Here is a 24,533-nt window from a genome sequence, read left to right as displayed (position 1 = left end):
AATGGCTCCTAGTGGACCCGTCTATACCCCATGGTACTAATGTGGACCCCAGCATCCTCTAGGACGTAAGAGAAAACACCTATTGCGTAACGGAGGAGGTACTGGAACCACCACCCCTGTCCGCAAAAGTTATTGAATAGCCTCTTGCAAGGTAACTTTTGCTGCGAGTAAAACTGGCAAGCCAGATTTGAAAAATATGTGAGGAAGTGCTTGAAATTCCAGCCGGTATCCCTGGGAAAGGAGGTCCCTCACCTAAGGATCCCGGCAGGACTTCGCCCACACAAGGGCGAAGTGTTAAAGGCGAGCACCCACCTCAAAGTCGCCGTACTGCTAGGGCCCAGTGACGCGTAAGGCTTAGCGTAAGGGGGTCCGGTGGTCTGGTCCAGGAAGGCAGCAGTTGCAGGTTTACGGGACTTACCACGAGATGCTCTGGGAGCGGTGGAGGCCCCTCGGCCCCTGCCTCTGAACCTTGCCATACGAAAGGACTGCAAGGAGGGTCCTGTGTAAGAATGTCTAGTAGGTGGCGCAGCCAACGGCAGATAGGTAGACTTACCCGCCGTCGCCTGTGAGATCCATTTATTTAATTAGTCGCAAAACAAGGCCTCACCTATAAAGAAAAGATTTTCTACACCCTTTTTGGAATCAGCGTCCACTGACCATTGACGTAACCACAGAGTTCTGTGTGCCGAAACTGCCATAGCAGTCGTGCGGCCATTTATCTTACACAATTCCTTTATAGCTTCGCTCATACAATTTGCAGCATCCTGGATATGTTGCAGCAGAGTAATGACCTCCTCCCGGGACAGAGAGTCTAAACCATCAATAAAAGTATCAGACCACTTGACTAACGTCCTGGAAATCCACCAACAAACTATTGTGGGGTGCTGTGCTACGCCTGCTGCCGTATATATTGCCTTGAGAGTGGTCTCTATTTTACGGTCAGCCGGCTCTTTTAGGGATATAGCCCCTCTGAGGAATTTTAAATTTCTTATCAGGGTTTAACCATGCTTGCCTTGCAAAGGAGTTTAATTCTTTAGATACAGGAAAAGTGACTGAGGTCTTTGGTCTAACATTAAAGTACAACTCCTCATCTGGGGGGTAATTCCAAGTTGATCGCAGCTGGAATTCTGTTAGCAATTGGGCAAAACCATGTGCACCGCAGGGGAGGCAGATATAACATGTGCAGAGAGAGTTAGATTTGGGTGTGGTGTGTTCAATCTGCAATCTAATTTGCAGTGTAAAAATAAAGCAGCCAGTATTTACCCTGCACAGAAATAAAATAACCCACCCAAATCTAACTCTCTCTGCAAATGTTATATCTACCACACCTGCAGTGCACATGGTTTTGCCCAACTGCTAAAAAATTTCCTGCTGCGATCAACTTGGAATTACCCCCCTGGTTCTGCCTCCTGATCTGGTATGTGAAGAACCTCTCTTACAGCATAAATGAGGGCCTCCACCCCAGGGGACAGAGAGCTGTCCTCATCCATATCAACATCATCCAGATAAGGCTGATCAGAATCAGACTGGAGCACCTGGGGCAGTGGGCGTTTATGTGAAACCAACAGAAGGGTCTGAGAAGCCTTTCTGGTATCTGCTGCTTTTGCCATACAATCAATAGACTGTTTCAATACATGTCTCTCATTTTTAGCTGCAGCTAATTCTGAATTTACATTCTGAATTATGCTTTTAAAATTATCTAGCCAGTCAGGTGCCTGTGAACTATGTCCTTGTGGAGATGAGCGACCGCCCTGATGAAGGGGTAGAGTTACAAGCAGCACACATAACCATGTCCTCAGACATATTTGCACAACTGAAATACAGCGCAGCCCACTGAAATACCTCCACACAAACCCTAAAGAGCCCCTGGAGTGACACGGAGGAACGGAGACCAGCACACAAAACAAAGCAGCACAGTGTGTGAATGTTTGTGTACAACCTGATAAACATGCAGCGGCGCTATCACTGGTATGCTCCCCCTGCTATGACCCCCTGGTACTAGTACGGAGTCTGTAACAGCGTGGGTCCCTGGAGGAGCAGCGTGCATGCAGCCTTGATGTCTGCAGTAGCAGGAAATGGCGTCTTCCTGCCTTTAGTCCCGCCCTGGGAAGCCCAAACCCCTTGCAATGGCACGCGGCCACTTCAGTTTTATACTGGCCATGTTACATAAAACTATACATAACAGCACACACAAGTCCAAATAGAGAGTGAGTACTGCGGGGCATGAGCCCTGAGCCAGTCAATTCCACGGCGGGCACCGCAGCTCATTGCCCGTGACATGCCACCAAAACCGCACCAGAGACTCGCTAACCGGAACCCTGGTGTTAACACTCACCGCACCCAACAATTTTCTGCATCTGTTAGAGGGTGGTGGCTAGCTGCTGGCATGGGCACACATACTAACGGTGTGTGAACAGCACCTCAGGAGCTCAGTGTCCTGTCAGCTGGAATTACTAACCATTAACCCTCAGGAGGTTGGTTCGGTCCCCCCTCTAAGTCCCATGAAGCAGGTAGACTGGCTGCCAACTAGTACTACCTGAAAGTAACAAACTAAAATTAAAAAATAAAGGAAACTCTCTGGAGCTCCAGAGAAATACACCCGGCTCCTTGGGCACATTTTCCTAAACTGAGCATGGTAAGAGGGGCATAGAGGGGAGGAGCCAGCACACACATACACACAATAAAGGTTTTAAAGTGTCAGGCTCCAGTAGACACAATCTATACACATGGTATTAAAGTACAGATCCCCAGTATCCACTAGGACGTTAGAGAAAAAATAGGATTTTGATACCTACCGGTAAATCCTTTTCTCTTAGTCTGTAGAGGATGCTGGGGACACCAATAGAACCATGGGGTATAGACAGGATCCGCAGGAGACATGGGCCCTTTAAGACTTTCAAAAGGGGTGTGCACTGGCCTCTGCCTCTATGCCCCTCCTCCAGACTCCAGTTATAGGAACTGTGCCCAGGGAGACGGGCATATTTCGAGGAAAGGATTTATTGTTAAAGTAAGGTGAGATTCATACCAGCACACACTTCAAGCATGCCGCACAACATGGCAATCAATAGAACACAAGCAAACGGCATGAACGATGTCAGCAACAGGCTGACAATAAACATAACACAACATGTGTGTAACCACAACTAATAACTGCAGATACAGTACGCACTGGGACGGGCGCCCAGCATCCTCGACGGACTAAGAGAAAAGGATTTACTGGTAGGTATCAAAATCCTATTTTCTCATACGTCCTAGAGGATGCTGGGGACACCAATAGAACCATGGGGTTATACCAAAGCTCTAGAACGGGCGGGAGAGTGCGGATGTCTCTGCAGCACTGATTGACCAAACCTGAGGTCATCATCGGCCAGGGTATCAAACTTGTAAAACTTCGTAAAAGTGTTTGAACCTGACCAAGTAGCAGCTCGGCAAAGTTGTAACGCAAAGACCCCTCGGGCAGCCGCCCAGGACGTGCCCACCTATCTAGTAGAATGGGCCTTCACCGATTTTGCCAACTGTAAACCGGCCGTGGAATGAGCATGCTGAATCGTGTTACAGATCCAGCGTGCAATGGTCTGTTTGAAAGCAGGACAAACAGAGCCTCGGTTTTCCTAACCTGAGCCGTTCTGGCGACAGATTTTTAGAGCTCTGACCACATCCAAAGACTTTGACTCAACGAAAGCGTCAGTAGCCACTAGCACCACAATAGGTTGGTTCATGTGGAAAGATGAAACCACCTTCAGCAGAAAATGCTGACGAGTCCTCAACTCATCTCTATCTTCATGAAATAAGGGCTCTTGTGAGATAAGGCCACTAATTCAGACACCCGCTTCGCGGATGCCAAAGCCAACAGAATGACCACTTTCCAAGTGAGGAACTACTACTCCACCTTCTGTAAAGGTTCAAACCAATGGGATTGAAAGGACTGCAGCACCACGTTAAGATCCCATGGTGCCACTGGGGGCACAAATGGCGGTCAGATGTGCAACACACCTTTCACATAGGTCTGAACTTCTGGGAGGGAGGCCAATTGTTTTTGAAAGAAAAGGCTGAAATCTGAACTTTTATTGAGCCCAACTTTAGGCCTGCCTCCACACCTGCTTGTAGAAAATGGAGGAAACGTCCTAGCTGAAACTCTTCCGCAGGAGCCTTCTTGGATTCGCACCAAGACACATATTTTCTCCAAATGCGGTGGTAATGTTTAAACGATACTCCTTTCCTGGCCTGAAGAAGTGTGGGAAGGACTTCACTGGGAATACCCTTTCGGGTTAGGATTTGGCGTCAACCGCCATGCCGTCAAACGCAGCCGCGGTTAAGTCTTGGTATACGCACGGCCCCTGCTGTAACAGGTCTTCGCATAGAGGAAGAGGCCAGGGATATTCTATGAGTAATTCCTGAAGATCTGGATACCAAGCCCTCCTCGGCCAGTCCGAGGCAATGAGGATCGCTTGAACCTTTGTTCTTCCTATGATCTTTAGAACTTTTGGAATGAGAGGAAGTGGAGGGAATAGATACACCGACCGAAACAACCATGGTGTCACCAGTGCATCCACTGCTATTGCTTGAGGGTCCCTTGACCTGGAACAATATCTCTGAAGCTACTTGATGAGGCGAGACACTTGAAAAGTATTTAAAATGACCAAATAATACCAAAAGGTCTAATAATACAAAAGAGTGCCTCCTTTTCATCTGCCAGTGATGCATTCAAACAGGAATGGGATAAAATATTACAATCTTGCTCCTTTTCGCTCATTAAATTAATTATAGAAGATAGAAGGAAAGAATTGAGCAAATTGGAGGAAGCAATTGTTTCCCAAAAAAATCTGACAGCACGCTTTGTAGACACACACGGAATATAAAGTATTTGAAAGTAAAATTGAGGCTAACCTGAGGAAAAATGAAAAAATACTGATGGAAAGAAAGGTAAAGAAATTTAATAGGGACAGAACTGGAGGACAGAAATTAGAACAAAGAGCACCTATGGATACGCCTAACAGTCCCAACCTCATTGTCTCCAAAAAAATTGGTACTAATAGAAGATATCAGTCAGGACCCCAGGATCAAGGAGTAAATAGAAATATAAAAGAAATGGAGGGAGCTGTGCGATGCGCTTCTGTCACTTCAGAGGCGCATACAGCCAATCAGCAGAGTGCAAGGACGTTGCGCTCGCTGATTGGCTGAAGAGACACTTCTGTGACAGCAGTCATGGGGGTGTCTTTGCATTCGAGGAAAGGGGTCCCATGTGTAAACATGGGACCCCTTTCAGTCCGTGTGGTACGGGTAATTGTGGTGGGTTTTTTTTTACAAGTCCGTGGATTATACTCTGGACCCTGGATCAGGTAAGTATAATTTTATTCACAGGTACCCCGGATTCTACAGTGACGAGGGAGACGTGGCAGTCGGCGGGTCAACATAGGTAAGTATGTATGTGTCGGCAGGTGTGAAATAAAGTTTTACTGTCACGGTGTGTGTCTCCTGTTTTTATTTGGGTATTTTTTTTCCAGTAGAACTACAGGTACCAGCGGGCCCGTTATTCTCCCGCCTGCTGGTACTTGTGGTTCTCCAAGTACCAGCTTGCGGGGGAGGCTTGCTGGGACTTGTAGTACTACTGGAAAAAACAATATTCTGTCATTTTTCTCAAGGCTATCAGCCTCCCATCCGCAGCCCTTGGATGGGGGGGACAGCCTCGGGCTTCACCCCTGGCCCTTGGGTGGCTGGGGGGGGGACCCCTTGATTGAAGGGGTCCCCACTCCCCCAGGGTACCCCGGCCAGGGGTGACTAGTTGGATATTTAATGCCACGGCCACAGGGCACTGTATAAAAGTGACCCCCGGCTGTGGCATTATCTGTCCAGCTAGTGGAGCCCGATGCTGGTGTAAAAAATACGGGGGACCCCTACTCTTTTTGTCCCCCGTATTTTTTTGCACCAGCACCAGGCGCAGAGCCCGGTGCTGGTTTTAAAAATACGGGGGATCCCCTGTCCGTTTTTCCCACGGATTTTTAGAACCAGGACCGGCTCAAAGAGCCCGAGGCTGGTTATGCTTTGGAGGGGGGACCCCACGCATTTTTTTTTCTGACTTTTCCCAAAAAAATAATTCTGGTCCCGCTAGGATTTGAACCCGTCAGCCAATCAGCAGGTAGCGCTACGAAGGGTCCGTTGGCTATTTGAGGCATTCGCCATAGAGTTTAGGAAAAACGACATCTGGTGGACAGAAAGTAGAATGCATGTTACAATTATAACGTGACGTCACATTTACAACGCATCTTATAACGGGAGTTATAGCGCAAGGAGCTGGCGCGAGTTGCATGGCGCCCGCTATGCGGTACGCAGCAACGTTATATCAGGACATATCTGTATGAACCTTGATGGAAGCCAGACGAAGGCCCAAGTCCAGGGCCTGTTGTAGAAAGGCCAAAAGTTTGTCCATACTAAACTTGTAAGCGCCATAATTCTTAGTTGCGCACCAAGCAAAGTAAGAATTTTAAACCCTATGATAAATCCGAGCAGAAGCCGGTTTCTGGGCCTTCAACATAGTTTGAATGACCGCCTCGGAAAATCCTTTGGCTCTCAAGACGGAAGCTTCAAGAGCCACGCCTCCAAAGCCAGCCGGGCAAGATCCTGGTAGACACAAGGGCCCTGAACGAGGAGGTCTGGTCATTATGGAAGCAGAAGAGGACGCAGTAACGATAGACCCTGAAGGTCTGAGAACCTGTGCCGTCTGGGCCACGCTGGAGCGATCAGAAGTAGGATTCCTCCTTCTTGCTTGAATTTCCTTAATATTCTGGGCAGAAGTGACACCGGAGGGAACACGTAGGGCAGCCGAAAGTTCCATGGAATTGCCAGTGTGTCCACGAACGCTGCTTGAGGATCCCTTGTCCTTGCTTCAAAGACCGGAACCTTGTGATTGTGTCGAGACGTCATCAGGACCTCATCTGGGAGACCCCATATGTCCACTAGGAGTTGAAATACATCTGGATGGAGACTCCACTCTCCGGCGTGTACGTCCTGACAACTGAGGAAGTCCGCTTCCCAGTTTAGGACCCCCGGAATAAACACTGCCGATATGGCTGGCAGGTGGCGTTCTGCCCACTGAAGAATTCCTGAAACTTCCCTCATTGCCATGTGCCGCCTTGATGATTGTACTTGGACAGGTCACGTGGTGGCGTTGTCGATTGTACTTGGACAGGTCTGTTCTGTATTAAATGTGGGGCAGAGTTCAGAACACTGAACACCGCCCGCAGTTTCAGAATGTTTATCGGGAGGAGAGACTCCTCCTTGGTCCACCGACCCTGAAGGGAGTGTTGCTCCAACACCGCGCCCCAAACTCTCAGACTCGCAGCCGTCGTCAGAAGGACCCAGCTGGAGATACAGAAGGGACGACCACCGCTCAATCGTTGGTCCCGAAGCCACCAGCTTAGTGACAGACGGACCTCTGGAGACAAGGAGATCATGTGAGACCTGATCCGGTGAGGCAGGCCGTCTCACTTGACAAGAATCAATTTCTGTAGAGGGTGGGAATGGAATTGCGTGTACTCCACCACGTCAAAAGCCGACACCATGAGACCTAGCACTTGCATCGCCGAATGTATCGACACTTGCGGACGAGATAGGAAGCATCGAATCCTGTCCAGAAGTTTCAGAACTTTCTCCTGAGACAGGAACAACCGCTGGTTTTGAGTGTCTAACAACGTCCCCAGGTGCACCCTGCTCTGAGCAGGGACCAGGGAAGATTTCTTCCAGTTGATGAGCCACCCGTGGGCTTGCAGAAACTGGAGCGTCAGATCCAGATGGCGTAAGAGAATTTCTGGGCAATTCACCAGGATCAACAAGTTGTCCAGATACGGCAGGATCCTAACCCCTTGACGACAGAGTACAGCCGTCATTACCGCCATGACCTTGGTGAAGACTCGTGAAGCCGTGGTCAAACCAAAAGGTAACTCCCGAAATTGGTAATGGAGGTTGCCAACCGCAAACCTCAGGTACTGCTGATGCGACATTGCAATTGGAATATGCAGGTAAGCATCCTGAAAGTCCAGGGAGACCATATAATCCCCAGGTTCCAAGGCCAGATCAATAGAGTGAAGAGTTTCCATACGAAACTTGGAGACCCTCACAAATTCTTACAAGGACTTGAGGTTGAGAATGGGCAGAGAGGACTCATTCGGATTCTGAACTAGGGACAGTGGTGAATAGTACCCCTTGCCTCTCTGAGCCAGAGGCACCTGTACCACCACTCCTGTACCACCAAATGAAGAGATTTTTAGTTTTCACCTGATCCGAAGGGACGTCTGTCAGGCAAAATCGATGAGGGGGAAAGATTCTTGAAGGATACGGCGTAACCTCGAGTGACAACTTCATGTACCCAGGCATCGGAAGTGGTCTTCAACCACTCCTGGGTAAACCCTAGAAGTCGGCCCCCCATCCTGGGATCTCCCAGAGGGAGGCCCGCCCCGTCATGCGGCAGGTTTGTCAGTTTTGGAAGCAGGCTGACGGGCAGCCCAGGCCTGTTTAGGTTTGGGCTTATTGAGTTTGGAAGTGCAAGCCTATTTCGGGAATGCCTGACCCTTTGCTTTCCCTGAAGGACGAAAGGAGTGAAAGGAAGTACTCTTAGCCTTCGGTACCGAAGGAGCAGTACTAGGTAGACAAGCTGTTTTAGCCGAGGCTAAGTCAGCCACTATCTTGTTGAGGTCTTCTCCGAAAAGAATGTCTCCCTTAAAAGGGAGTACCTCCAGGGTTTTCTTAAGAGTCCAGATCTACAGACCAGGACCGCAACCAGAGAATCCAGCGAGCCAAAATGGACGTAGCAGAAGCCTTGGCCGCCAGAATACCGTCATCAGAAGCCGCCACCTTAATGTAAAGAGAAGCTGTGACAATATACGATAGACATTGTCTAGCATGATCAGAAACGTTGGAAGGTAGCTCAGCTTCCAACTCCTGAGCCCACGCATCAATAGCCTCTGCAGCCCAAGTTGCTGCAATGGTGGGCCGATGCGCAGCAACTGCTAGGGTGTAAATCGCCTTTATACAACCCTCCACACGCTTATCCGTCGGTTCTTTCAGAGACGTGACGGTAGTAACAGGCAGAGCTGAGGAAACCACCAGCCGCGCCACTTGCGAATAGACTGGCGGGTGTGTCTCTCAATTTTTACTTAGCTCCGCCGCAAGGGGATAGCGAGCCAGCATCTCCTTGTGAGGCGTGAATTTCTTTCCTGGATTTTCCCAGGATTCCTGACTTATGTCAACTAAATGGTCAGAGTGAGGTAAAACTCGTTTATCCCCTTTCTGACGTTTAAATCTGTCCGGTTTCTTAGGGGCAGTATCAGGATCTGGGTCATCAGTAATTTGAAGAATCATCCTGATAGCCTCCAACAAGTCAGGAACATCCACCTGTGAAACAGATTCCCCATCAGAACTATCAGTATCAGTGTCTGTCGGGTCAGTATATACGCCATCCTCATAAGACGAGGTGTCTGGGACGTTGGTGGATTGTGAGGAAGTAATAGTCCGCTTAGAGGACCCCTTGGTCTTAGGCGGGCGAGGGTGAGATTTCTGTTTAGTCAGTGATTGGCTCAATTGCTGTAACTAGAGTGGACAGTTGATCTGCCCATGGCGGATTAACCGCAGGGACCATAAGCAGTTGCACCGTCACAGGAGGTCCCATAGGGGGCTTAAGTCTAGTTACCAGCGTATTTTACAACGTGGAGAAAGTAGCCCAAGGTGGGTCATTTTGCACCCCCTGTTGCTACGGTACCACTGGGGGGTAGGAAACCCCAAAGAACCGGAACCCTCTGCTGCTATGTTTTCCTCTAATGTGGCTGCAGCGTCACCACCACGCAATCTGGGATCAGCCCCAGCTCCGTCGCCTCTTGTAGCTGACATGTCTGAAAGCTCAATTCAAGGCAACCCAGTACAATATCAGCAGCACAATACCTAACAAGAACCTCCTGTGTAGTGTATTAGCACAAACAGAGAATTCCAGAGGTATATGATGACTAAAAATAACAGAGAAAAATACACAGTAAGTATATCCTGCAAAACACCTACAGTATATTAAATAATAACCCTGATGCACTTAACCCCCACAGGGTACAGAATATAGGGATAGCAATCTGAGTAAGATCCACAAAATGGAGGTCACACAGCAGCTATATGCACACACACATAGTCACGTTGTACAATGCAGAAATTATGACATGCAATAAAACTGCACTGGACTAGCAACACAGAGTAATACTAAGTATAGCTATACACTCAATAGATATAACAATGCACAGTAAAGACTGGATGTATATCACAGGATACTTGTACTATATAACCCTGACTAAATGCACTTTTTCTTAACTAACACTGTCAACAGACATGTAGAATACTTAAGTGTCCTGTAAAATGCACAGCGCTGACAGGCAGGCGGCTTTACAGAGGAGGATTTGACCAAACAGTCCCAGGATCAGCTCAGCTTGTCCTAATGGCGCCCAAACGCTGACAGGGAGTGAGGGAGAGAGAGATATGCAGCTCCAGGGCGGGAACATTTACTCTAAATGGCACCCTAGGGCTGGGGGAGGGGCTACAGGTCAGAGCCTTACTCCCTTGCTGGACTTCACCACCGGGTACTGTGGGCCTTAGCAAACGGATTTTTGAGAGAATCTGACCTGTGCCCTTGCCCTGGTGGTTTAGTGGGGTCCCTGTACTGCCACAGTGTCCACACCAGCGTGCGCAGCCTGCCTCCCACCGGCCGCACTGGATCGCGGTTTACAGCGGGTCCCGCCTGGGGGACCCACTTACCTCCTCCCTGAATGTGGCCACACGATCCTGGAGAGCTGCAGTGGTGTGTGTATCTGACAGAAGAAAACCGGAGCCTCCGCTGTAAGTACCCGGCAACCAGTGGGCGAGAGTATACAGCACCGCTGGGGGAGGTGATGGAGCTGCAGCATTATATGTCTGACTGACATCTAACACTCACAGTGCCTCTGCTGCAGCCCTTGAAGTCTTCATTTTTCACTTTAAAAAGCTCTTCTCAGCGCTGCTGGAGCAGCCCCCCTGTTGTATGCCTACACTGCATGGCACAAACTACAAAACTGAGCTCCTGTGCACGGAGGCGGAGTTATAGAAGAGGCGGCGCTATGCATTCTGGGAACAGTCAAAGCTTTTAGCCTGTTTAAGCCTCGGATCAAGATCCTACTCTACACCCCAATGTCATTCCCTGTGGAGCCCAGTGTACCCCGCAGCAGAAACAAAGAATAGAAAAAAAAAAAGAAAAAAGACAAAACAAAAAAACAGATTTCCATATATTATAAACAAAACAAGAAAATATATACCTTTAGCCCAGGCATAAACCGTGTGTCCTTTTCTACCACAAGAAGTTCTTCAACACCGGAATTGAGAATAGCTCTCGTAAGTCCTCCTGGCCCAGGACCAACCTCACACACATAATGATTTTTTATATTCCCGGCTTTTCTGACTATTTTATCTGAAAAACAGGATTTTTCATAAACAAAAGCACCCTTCACATATTCACAAAAGTGCGCAAGACTATAATGGAGATGAATTTTGCTGAAATCTATGACTAAGGAACGAATATACAACACACATTCGGATTAATAAGGAACATAGAAAAGTGGTCTTTGGGAAGATATTTGGAAAGATAGTGATATTAAAGAATTCTTACACATATTTCATGAAGAAAACAAACTATTGACTATTGCAAAGAAATGTGTCTATTACCATAAGTCACAAGGAGTCATCAATTACATCGGCACAGGAAGGGGGTCTTTATTGTCAGTGTGGTCGAGCTGTTAGATTAATTACCACATGAAGTTTACTGCCAGAATGAAAGTGTTCATTTCTAGAAAAAATTGTAGGCAGTGGGTGGGTGGTAACTGACATAAATATTTATTTATTAACAGTTTCTTATATAGTGCAACATATTCCGCTGTGATTTACAATTGGGAACAATAGTTATATGGGACGATTCAATTGTTTTGGCCATCTAAAAAGCCTGTCTAAATGGGACTTTTGAGACGCCCAAACAATTGTCACAATTCAATTTTGTATGGGCGCCCACGCACATTGTGCATGTTGCGCCCAGACAGGGTTTAGCCTTATAAAATGGCTAAACCTGTCTAAACTCCCTGCTTTGGGTGTCTAAACCCTGAGAGTCTTCATGACTGTGCAGAATAGCCGTGGGAGCTGCGATGCTGGTGCCATGTTTTATGCATATGTGATCGCAAATACATGCCGAGACGCCCCAAAAATGGTCAGGGCGGGCCTGTGTTTTTGCAAATACACCCTATTACTTCCCCCTAACGGTCTCTTCCTATTTATCACTCTGCAACTGATTCCTCACTGCGAGCGTCACCACAAAGGTACCTGGTCAGAGCGCACTGCAACCACAAGACATGCACAGTCGAAGTTGGGACAGCATCTGACTAAAGCCCACTATGTGCTAAGACTAGAAAAAAATAAGAATTTACTCACCGGTAATTCTATTTCTCGTAGTCCGTAGTGGATGCTGGGTACTCCGTAAGGACCATGGGGGATAGACGGGCTCCGCAGGAGACTGGGCACTCTTAAAAGAAAGATTAGGTACTATATCTGGTGTGCACTGGCTCCTCCCTCTATGCCCCTCCTCCAGACCTCAGTTAGGGAAACTGTGCCCGGAAGAGCTGACATTACTAGGAAAGGATTTGGAATCCAGGGTAAGACTCATACCAGCCACACCAATCACACCGTACAACTTGTGATAACTATACCCAGTTAACAGTATGAACAATAACTGAGCCTCATTCAACGGATGGCTCATAACAATAACCCTTTAGTTAAGCAATAACTATATACATGTATTGCAGAGAGTCCGCACTTGGGACGGGCTCCAGGCATCCACTACGGACTACGAGAAATAGAATCACCGGTGAGTAAATTCTTATTTTCTCTGACGTCCTAGTGGATGCTGGGTACTCCGTAAGGACCATGGGGATTATACCAAAGCTCCCAAACGGGCGGGAGAGTGCGGATGACTCTGCAGCACCGAATGAGCAAACTCAAGGTCCTCCTCAGCCAGGGTATCAAACTTGTAGAATTTTGCAAAAGTGTTTGCCCCTGACCAAGTAGCAGCTCGGCAAAGTTGTAAAGCCGAGACCCCTCGGGCAGCCGCCCAAGAAGAGCCCACCTTCCTCGTGGAATGGGCTTTTACTGATTTAGGATGCGGCAGTCCAGCCGCAGAATGTGCAAGCTGAATCGTGCTACAGATCCAGCGAGCAATAGTCTGCTTTGAAGCAGGAGCACCCAGCTTGTTGGGTGCATGCAGGATAAATAGCGAGTCAGTTTTCCTGACTCTAGCCGTCCTGGAAACATACATTTTCAGGGCCCGGACCACGTCCAGCAACTTGGAATCCTCCAAGTCCTGAGTAGACGCAGGCACCACAATAGGTTGGTTCAAATGAAACGCTGATACCACCTTGGGAAGAAATTGGGGACGAGTCCTCAATTCTGCCCTGTCCATATGGAAAATCAGATATGGGCTTTTACATGACAAAGCCGCTAATTCTGACACACGCCTAGCCGAAGCTAAAGCCAACAGCATGACCACCTTCCACGTGAGATATTTTAGCTCCACGGTCTTAAGTGGCTCAAACCAATGTGATTTTAGGAAATCCAACACAACATTGAGATCCCAAGGTGCCACTGGAGGCACAAAAGGGGGCTGAATATGCAGCACTCCCTTAACAACGTCTGAACTTCAGGCAGTGAAGCCAGTTCTTTTTTAAAGAAAATAGACAGGGCCGAAATCTGGACTTTAATGGATCCCAATTTTAGGCCCATAGTCACTCCTGACTGTAGGAAGTGCAGAAATCGACCCAGCTGAAATTCCTCTTTTGGGGCCTTCCTGGCCTTACACCAAGCAACATATTTTCGCCATATGCGGTGATAATGTTTTGCTGTCACATCCTTCCTAGCCTTTATCAGCATAGGAATGACTTCATCTGGAATGCCCTTTTCCATTAGGATCCAGCGTTCAACTGCCATGCCGTCAAACGCAGCCACGGTAAGTCTTGGAACAGACAGGGCCCCTGCTGTAGCAGGTCCTGTCGGAGCGGCAGAGGCCATGGGTCCTCTGAGATCATTTCTTGTAGTTCTGGGTACCAAGTTCTTCTTGGCCAGTCCGGAACGATGAGTATAGTTCTTACTCCTCTCTTTCTTATTATCCTCAGTACCTTGGGTATGAGAGGAAGAGGAGGGAACACATAAACCGACTGGTACACCCACGGTGTCACTAGAGCGTCCACAGCTATCGCCTGAGGGTCCCTTGACCTGGCGCAATATCTTTTTAGCTTTTTGTTGAGGCGGGACGCCATCATGTCCACCTGTGGCCTTTCCCAACGATTTACAATCAACTTGAAGACTTCTGGATGAAGTCCCCACTCTCCCGGGTGGAGGTCGTGCCTGCTGAGGAAGTCTGCTTCCCAGTTGTCCACTCCCGGAATGAACACTGCTGACAGTGCTAGTACGTGATTCTCCGGCCATCGAAGAATCCTTGTGGCTTCTGCCATTGCCATCCTGCTTCTTGTGCCGCCCTGTCGGTTTACATGGGCGACCGCCGTGATGTTGTCTGACTGAATTAGCACCGGTTGGTTTTGAAGCAGGGATTCTGCTTGACTCAGGGCATTGTAAATGGCCCTTAGTTCCAGAATATTTATGTGTAGGGAAGTCTCCTGACTCGACCACTGTCCTTGGAAGTTTCTTCCCTGAGTGACTGACCCCCAACCTCGGAGGCTTGCATCCGTGGTCACCAGGACCCAGTCCTGTATACCGAATCTGCGGCCCTCGAGAAGATGAGCACTCTGCAGCCACCACAGCAGAGACACCCTGGCCCTCGGGGACATCTGAAGATGCGATCCGGACCACTTGTCTAACAGATCCCACTGAAAGATCCTTGCATGGAACCTGCCGAAGGGAATTGCTTCGTAAGAAGCTACCATCTTTCCCAGGACTCGCGTGCAGTGATGCACCGACACCTGTTTTGGTTTCAGGAGGTCCCTGACCAGAGATGATAATTCCTGGGCCTTCTCCTCCGGGAGAAACACCTTCTTCTGTTCTGTGTCCAGAATCATGCCCAAGAACAGCAGACGCGTCGTAGAAATCAGCTGCGACTTTGGGATATTCAGAATCCAGCCGTGCTGTTGTAGCACTTCCCGAGACAGTGCTACGCTGACTAACAACTGCTCCTTGGACCTCGCCTTTATAAGGAGATCGTCCAAGTATGGGATAATTATAACTCCTTTCTTTCAAAGGAGTATCATCATTTCGGCCATTACCTTGGTAAATACCCTCGGTGCCGTGAACAGACCAAACGGCAACGTCTGGAATTGGTAATGACAGTCCTGTACCACAAACCTGAGGTACTCCTGGTGAGGTGGGTAAATGGGGACATGTAGGTAAGCATCCTTGATGTCCAGCGACACCATAAAAGCCCCCTCTTCCAGGTTTGCAATAACCGCCCTAAGCGATTCCATTTTGAACTTGAACTTCCTTACATAAGTGTTAAAGGATTTCAAATTTAGAATGGGTCTCACCGAACCGTCTGGTTTCGGTACCACAAACATTGTGGAATAGTAACCCCGTCCCTGTTGAAGGAGGGGAACTTTGAGTATCACCTGCTGAAGGTACAGCTTGTGAATTGCCGCCAGTACTACCTCACTTTCCCTGGGAGCAGCTGGCAAGGCTGATTTGAGGTAACGGCGAGGGGGAGTCGCCTCGAACTCCAGCTTGTATCCCTGAGATACCTCTTGTAGAACCCAGAGATCCACCTGTGAGCGAACCCACTGGTCGCTGAAGTTCCGGAGACGCGCCCCCACCGCACCTGGCTCCACCTGAGGAGCCCCAGCGTCATGCGGTGGACTTAGTGGAAGCAGGGGAGGATTTTTGTTCCTGGGAACTGGCTGTCTGGTGCAGCTTTTTCCCTCTCCCCTTGCCTCTGGGCAGAAAGGATGCGCCTCTGACCCGCTTGCCTTTCTGAGGCCGAAAGGACTGTACCTGATAATACGGTGCTTTCTTCGGCTGTGAGGGAACCTGAGGTAAAAAAGTCGACTTCCCAGCTGTTGCTGTGGATACGAGGTCCGAGAGACCATCCCCAAACAATTCCTCACCCTTATAAGGCAAAACCTCCATGTGCCTTTTAGAATCAGCATCACCTGTCCACTGCCGAGTCCATAATACTCTCCTGGCAGAAATGGACATTGCATTAATTCTAGATGCCAGCCGGCAAATGTCCCTCTGTGCATCCCTCATATATAAGACGACGTCTTTTATATGCTCTATGGTTAGCAAAATAGTATCCCTGTCGAGGGAATCAATGTTATCTGACAGGGTATCAGATCAAGCTGCTGCAGCACTACACATCCATGCTGAAGCAATTGCAGGTCTCAGTATAGTACCTGAGTGTGTATATACAGACTTCAGGATAGCCTCCTGCTTTCTATCTGCAGGCTCCTTTAAGGCGGCCGTATCCTGAGACGGCAGTGCCACCTTTTTTGATAAGCGTGTGAGCGCTTTGTCCACCCTAGGGGATGTTTCCCAACGTAACCTGTCCGTTGGCGGGAAAGGGTACGCCATCAGTAACCTCTTAGAAATCACTAATTTCTTATCTGGGGAACACCACGCTTCTTCACACAATTCATTTAACTCATCAGATGGGGGAAAAGTCACTGGCTGCTTTTTCTCCCCAAACATAATACCCTTTTTAGTGGTAACCAGGTTAATGTCAGAAATGTGCAACACATTTTTCATTGCCGTAATCATGCATCGGATGGCCCTTGTGGACTGTACATTTGTCTCATCCTCGTCTACACTGGATTCAGACTCCGTGTCGACATCTGTGTCTGCCATCTGAGGTAGCGGGCGTTTTTGAGCCCCTGATGGCCTCTGAGACGCCTGGGCAGGCGCGGGCTGAGAAGCCGGCAGTCCCAAAGCTGTTACGTCATCGAACCTTTTATGCAAGGAGTTGACACTGTCGGTTAATACCTTCCACATATCCATCCTCTCTGGTGTCGGCCCCGCAGGGGGCGACATCACACTTATCGGCTCCTGCTCCGCCTCCACGTAAGCCTCCTCATCAAACATGTCGACACAGCCGTACCGACACACCGCACACACACAGGGAATGCTCTGACTGAGGACAGGACCCCACAAAGTCCTTTGGGGAGACAGAGAGAGAGTATGCCAGCACACACCACAGCGCTATATAACACAGGGATTTACACTAACACAGAGTGAATTTTCCCCAATAGCTGCTTATATCACCTTTTGCGCCTAAATTTATGTGCCCCCCCTCTCTTTTTTACCCTTCTTGTAGTGTATACTGCAGGGGAGAGCCTGGGGAGCGTCCTTCCAGCGGAGCTGTGAAGAGAAAATGGCGCCGGTGTGCTGAGGGAGATAACCCCGCCCCCTCCGCGGCGGGCTTCTCCCGCTTTTTTAATAATGTTAATGGCGGGGGATTAGGCACATATACAGTTTATAACTGTATTATGTGCAATTTTGCCAAAAGGTATACTTATTGCAGCCCAGGGCACCCCCCCCCCCCCCCCGGCGCCCTGCACCCACCAGTGACCGGAGCGTGTGGTGTGCTGTGGGAGCAATGGCGCACAGCTGCAGTGCTGTGCGCTACCTTATTGAAGACCGGAGTCTTCAGCCGCCGTTTTTCTTCTGGTTCTTCCGTCTTCTGGCTCTGCAAGGGGGACGGCGGCGCAGCTCCGGGAACGGACGATCGAGGTCGGGCCCTGTGTTCGATCCCTCTGGAGCTAATGGTGTCCAGTAGCCTTAGAAGCACAAGCTAGCTGCAAGCAGGTAGGTTTGCTTCTCTCCCCTCAGTCCCTCGTAGCAGTGAGTCTGTTGCCAGCAGATCTCACTGAAAATAAATAACCTAACAAATACTTTCTTTTCTAGTAAGCTCAGGAGAGCCCACTAGGTGCATCCAGCTCTGGCCGGGCACAGATTCTAACTGAGCTCTGGAGGAGGGGCATAGAGGGAGGAGCCAGTGCACACCAGATATAGTACCTAATCTTTCTTTTAAGAGTGCCCAGTCTCCTGCGGAGCCCGTCTATCCCCCATGGTCCTTACGGAGTACCCAGCATCCACTAGGACGTCAGAGAAACTACTGCAGTATTATCCAGCTCCTCAGAGATGCTAAAGAATAGGTATATGCACATCAGCTGTAATAAAAGTGTCTTTAACCTCCTCAATATGTCCGGTTATTTTCATATTAAGGGGGTATACAATCGACCGCATCTAATTGTATCGGCGTGGTTTATCCTACGAGCTTCAATGCAACTGGCTCCTCTGCCGATGCCGGCACTTATCGCGTATTATGCTTGAGGCACCCAAAGCATAAACCGCGATAAGCGGCTGCCTGAGCACCGATAATAGATGAGAATCGGGACTTATCCACAATTCCATGTGTTTTCAAATGATCGCAGGTCCATTTCTGGCCGATAAAAACGGACCCGAATTGGATACCGCATTAATGAACATCGGTCATTATTCGCGTTATCAGTCCATTTTAACACCCCGAAAACGGATCGGATCTAATTGGATACCCCAAGTTTCTCAACAAAAATATAATTCATACAAGAAATACCTAGGAACATAGGTAATAGTCTGCAAGCTACAGGCAACCTCAAGATTGGGCAGTACGGATGGTGTAATGGTTATAATTACTGCCTCACAGCACTAAGGTCATGGGTTTGATTCCCACTATGGCATTAACTGTGCAGAGTTTGTGTATTCTCCCGTACTTACGTGGGAGTAGATAGCACCATGTTCCTTCAAACTCAAAGTGACTGGTCAAAATGCCCCTAAATAGGTCCAGAACCACCCCTAACCACACCCCTGACACGCCCACTGTTCACCCCCTTTTGATAGTGTTTTATATAAAATAAGCTTACAAATTAGTTATAAGCGGTGTTTAATCACTGAAAAACCTCATGTGTATTAACTCTAAGATGTTGCATCAGTGTATATTATATCCAATTGATTTGTGTTTTGTTAACTCTTAGTTGCAACAGTAAATGTTATTTCCAATTAATTTATAAAATAAGCATGCAAGCAATGAATGATGTTTATTGGATTCGAGTGCGATATCTATAAAAGTGTATTCTATGCCTGCGAACAAAAGATCCGGCATGTTACGACGGTCGGCTAACCGAAAAAAAACATATGAAGAATGCGTATTACAACGTATTAAATCCAGGGAGTTATAGCGGTGTTGATAAGTTTTATGCGTCGATTAAAGATGTGTTTAAAAGTAGCGATATTAAAGAATGGCTGCAAAAACAAGATACGTATACATTACATAAGCCGGTCAGGAAAAACAAAAAAAAAGAACATGATCTGCATATCGGCTATAAATCAACAATGGCAATGTGACTTGGTTTCGCTCATAGATCTTGCGAAGTACAACGATGGATTTAAGTACATACTAACCATCATCGATATTTTCAGTAAGAGATCGTGGGCTGAAAGCCTAAATAGATTATTTACCTTCTGGGATCTTCCATGTTGATAGATCCATTTGAATTTGCTAACAGTATTAGCATTGGAAGCCCTGAAAAAAATAACAGTTGTCGCAGTAACAGGGTTTATCTATAATCTAGCATTGGAAAGGTATAGCTGGTGTCGAAGTCAAAAATATTACATAGAGAAAACATACAAACTCCACACATTATGAGTCGCTGTACGTGCGAATACACGCAGCGAGTACAGCAATATATGGTAGCCTACGCACTCACAGACACATGCCACAAAGATATATTCAACACATATTTCATATAGCACATAAATTAAAAATGTCAAGCACCAGACATTATAAGGTTTTAAATTATATAATGGAGTATAACATCATGTATGTGTATTGTTGGAGCAGAGCAAGATGGAGATGTCATGCTTGGTGTCAAAATGATCGGAGGAATGTGTATGGTAATTTGATGCCTGTGGTTAGATTGTAGCACATTGCAATGAGTAGTTATGAATGAATGTAGGAATATAAAACAAAATACATTCCAAGGAAAGCAGATGGACAGGAAACCAGAGGCCAGACCCTATGTCACCTTCAAGGCTTGCATATGAACTGACCAATGACTCATCATGAATGAGAAAGTTCCCTCCCCTGGACCAATAGCGGAAGACATGTACTCCCAAAACATACACAGTGTATAGCTGGTCCCAGACACAAGAAGTTCTGTTTGCTGGGTGCTGTTCGAGTTGCTGTTCTGTTCAGTTGCTGTTAGCTGGTGTTGAGGCAGATCCAAAGATGGAGGAAATGGAGCGAAGTGTGCATTGAGGGAGATGGTAATTGTATGCTGGCTGTGACTGTATGAATTCTTTTGTAACAATTGCTTACTATGAAAATGTACTCTGTAACCATACATATACTGTACATGTGATATATTGTATACACATCCTTTTAATATGAAATATATACATCAATGAGCTTTGGAACTCAGACAAATGTGTGTGTGTACTTGTTTTCTCTTAAGGGATGTAGTGTTTGCGACGTACAGCGCACTTTTATCGTATATGGTAATAGGATGCGCTTGGCGTCCGCAGCATATATTAGTGCTGGCATTTTAAATATTTATTAGAAATAAATCTGACTATCAGTTGGGGGCAGCGTCCGCGATATCACGTTCTGATAATGCGCAGTACAGACGCTGCTGTGGTCTACCAGATAACGATGGATGCATCCTGATGCTGCTGAATCACTTGCCGTTTGTTTTTTGTGTTATCAGTAAGGCGCTGATATGAAATTCAAGGGACAATATATTTCTCACAATATTTAAAATGCTACAGCGTATTTTTATTGTTGCAAAACAAAGTTCAAATAAGTCATATTGTGTTCGATTCAGATTGGATTGTTTATCTGTTAAGTAAATTTAAAAGAGCATTTAAAAGTTAGTGCATAGGTATAATATAGCTGTGTTAGCATACTGAGGCCAATTTGCATACTTTTAAACCCAGGCCTAAAGTAACTTCTGGTGCTTATATAATTTGTGATTTCTTTGTGACACAAGAGCTAGCCACATGGTGTCCGCCATTTTGGGCTAGCCACATGTCTTGTGAATAAGGGGGAGGAGCAGTGGCCATTTTAGGAAGGTCACTTTATCCAACTTAGCTAAATAGCTGACTTTCAGTCTGGTTAAAGCAATCAGTTTCCTTTGTCACAAATAAACAACATATATGTACAAATCCAACACCATTTATAAGCTACCAATGAATTCAACAAACCCATGTCATAGTCAATTACAAATAGTTTCAACTGGGCCTAGTGAGAGAAATGGCGAGATAAATGCTTAGATTGGTGTAAGAAATTACACACAGATTAAAAAAAAAAAAAAAATTCTTTCCAGGATATGTTAACTCTCTGTTTGCTAGGGTAGGATAGCCATTGAAATGTTAATTAATTTGTTCAACCACTTTAGTACAGCCAGGCAAATATCTTTGATATGCAAAATAGAGGCTCTGAGAGAAACTGTATTCATTCAGAATGTGTTTACGAATACATATGCTGGGTGAAGGAGTTACATAGAAGTGTAGTAAATGGTGTATATATATATTATATTATTGGAATTATGTGTATATTTATATCAGTGTATGTTCTGCAAGATAGCTATCCAATCTGAATCATAGCATTTAAATTATAGTCAATAGTCATTATAGATCTGCAAAGAATCGGATATGTTTACTTGTTATATATTTGATATATTTCGTTAAGGGAGTAATTATAAAACATGAAACACAGTTCCGGCCTAAAACGTTTAGGTAAACACTCAAAGGGGGATCACCTTTGTGGGTGACTTCCGGCGGGTGTAGGGAACAAGTGTATTGTGTAGTGAGCAGTAGGATTACTGCTTACATTGATAGTTAAAAGTGTGGTTTATTTTGGCACGAATGCACGGTGAACAAATGGCACGTTACATGTGATAAGCGTATGGGAACGCGCACGTAGCGCAGAAACGCACGGTTGTGTGCACACGCACGGTTACGTGAAGCAGCGAGTGCAAGTCATAACCACACAATAGTAGTTTAAGTTAAGGTGGGGTAAAAGCATTTGTAGTTATAACAGTAGCAAGTAACTATCTGATTTTAAAAGCAGATTTATATAATAGTTTGTTCAAAGTGCACTACCTCTGGAAAAAGCTATCAATCAAAGGGAGTGATATTTTTCTGTACAGAAAAACATTGTGTGTTAGTGTGAGCTGAAAGTAGGAGTGGACGTATTGAACCCAGGAAAACAGGAATCCCGTGGAGACGCTGAGTTGGCAGAGGCTCGGCGGCGTGTAATGGCCACAACCTTGCGTATTAATCAGTATTGAGGCACGTAGTGTGTGTGTTTTTTAAAACGTGTAAAGGAGCGTGATAGATTGCGTAGTGTTACGCTCCGGCTGTTGAGCGCAGCTGTGAATTCGACTCCAGTGATCGTAGGGATTATAGATAACAAGTATCTATAGGCTGTGCGATTAGACCGCGCGTTTGGGCGTGTGATACGCGGCGCAACGTGATACCATTTGTGTTCTTTTGCGTAAATTGTGCCATTATACGTGTTGTGTAAAGCATACGCAAATGTGATTTGTGTATAGTAGAAGGACTTTTCGCTGGCTCTCTCTCAGGAAAATCTTCCTAGGTAAGAAATTCACTGGAAAGGGTGATCGATAAGTTGTTTCTCATCCTACAAAACTTCCAGTGGATAGAGACCAGATTCTGGTAGGATCCTCACTGGGTATGCGGTGGTCACTATTGGAATGAGTTGTAGTACTTCCAGCGGAGAAGGAGTTGGTGAGAGAACTCTGAGGACTTTCACCGTTTGCTCGTATTGTTCATTTGGGGATCGTGTCAAAAGTCTGCGATGGGAACCAAGTGAACAAGCGAGAAACATTCGGCAGCCAGGGTTCAGGCTGGATAGCGGAGGCCAAGAGGGCCCGCTTGGTTTATTGAGGCATGTACTATGTGAAAACGTGCAGAGGAGATAATGGGGGTAATTCCAAGTTGATCGCAGCAGGAATTCTGTTAGCAATTGGGCAAAACCATGTGCACTGCAGGGGAGGCTGATATAACATGTGAGAAAGAGTTAGATTTGGGTGTGGTGTGTTCAATCTGCAATCTAATTTGCAGTGTAAAAATAAAGCAGCCAGTATTTACCCTGCACAGAAATAAAATAACCCACCAAAATCTAACTCTCTCTGCAAATGTTATATCTGCCACACCTGCAGTGCACATGGTTTTGCCCAACTGCTAAAAAATTTCCTGCTGCGATCAACTTGGAATTACCCCCAATGTGTGGAAAGTATGGTCCACACGGAGAGGATTTTTGTGATGAATGGGTGCGAATGACAGTGAATGATAGGGCATCATTTCCTAGGGTTGGTGAGTTTGATCCTGAGGTATTGCAGGCGGTATGTTTAACCAAAATCTTATAAGAATGAAAAATAGAACTATTAGAACTTGTAGCAACAATAAACAAGTAGAAAGAAAAGAGAGGAAGCAAGTACACTGCTATATGTATATGAGGAAACAGTTACAGCCAGCAAACAAACTATAGAAAATAATAAAAATATGAAAAATATGAATGTAACTTATATATGTACTAATGAATGTCAAAGTTTTATTTAGGAGGTGAAGGCGACCTGACTGGTTCAGCCATTTCTCATGCACTCAGAGGAGTATCCAACCGGTAAAAGAGGAGCAGTAGCCTGCAGGAGAAGTGGCAGAGACCAGTGGAACTGGTAAGTATGGAGTCATTCGAGTACATATATAGTAAAACCCAAAAATAAAATAAAAATCAAGCAAGTAACGTCATAAATGGAGGGGTGTAGTACGGCTGACCGGCGGTCTCCTGACCGGCGGTCAGCTTACCGACGCCGGGTTCCCGGCAGCATACCGACGCCGGGATCCCGGCGGGGAGGGGCGAGTGCAGCAAGCCCCTTGCGGACTCGATGGCGACCATTCTATTCCCACTCTCTGGGTGTCGTGGACACCCACGAGTGGAAATAGTCCCTGTTGGTCGGCATGCCGACCATCGGGACAGTGACCCGTCGGGCTGGTGGAGGAGGTCATGTGACTGTCGGTCAGCTGACCGGCGGTCACATGAATACCACCCAAATGGAGAATAACCTGTTCGCACAATAGTATTTGCCAGTAGGAAAGCGGACAGAGATAGGGTAACCCCCGGGTATTTATTTTTAATTACCATATAAGAAGTATTCATTTCTAGTAATGCCCCTAGCCAAGATGAGCTCGGAAATGTTTGTTGGACCATGTACAGACCCTTAATACGGGATGAGAAGGTTTGAATGACTACTTCGCATGACCTAGAAGCTTGTTGATTTTTTTTTCTGTTGCAGTACTATAAAATTCTCCATCTGGATAAGACCACTGGTAAACGCTAATTCGGCAAATTGGAGGAACGAAAGAAGTGCAACATTACCCTCTGACAAAACCTGCTGAAGTTATGATTGGGCCTCTATGATGCTAAACTCTTTCCTTTTTTT

General features: G+C 46.8%; 1 protein-coding gene across 5 annotated transcripts in view; it reads right to left on the bottom strand.

Moving 5' to 3' along the window:
• The window catches only part of TFB1M (transcription factor B1, mitochondrial), a 398,859-nt gene that overhangs the window by 159,201 nt on the left and 215,125 nt on the right, over positions 1-24,533 (bottom strand). For 4 of the 5 annotated variants that reach the window (XM_063917706.1, XM_063917709.1, XM_063917708.1 and 1 more), the window contains one exon: positions 11,316-11,467. In XM_063917706.1, the coding sequence (XP_063773776.1) occupies positions 11,316-11,467 (152 nt within the window). Of the gene's footprint in view, positions 1-11,315; positions 11,468-19,530; positions 19,601-24,533 lie in introns of those variants that run through there. The other variant, XM_063917707.1, reaches the window with a different exon arrangement.

This window comes from Pseudophryne corroboree, chromosome 4, assembly GCF_028390025.1.
Source record: "Pseudophryne corroboree isolate aPseCor3 chromosome 4, aPseCor3.hap2, whole genome shotgun sequence".
In the NCBI taxonomy this organism is placed as follows: domain Eukaryota; kingdom Metazoa; phylum Chordata; class Amphibia; order Anura; family Myobatrachidae; genus Pseudophryne; species Pseudophryne corroboree.
The sequence above is the reverse complement of the archived record's forward strand: the minus strand, read 5'-3'. Positions and strand labels throughout refer to the sequence as shown.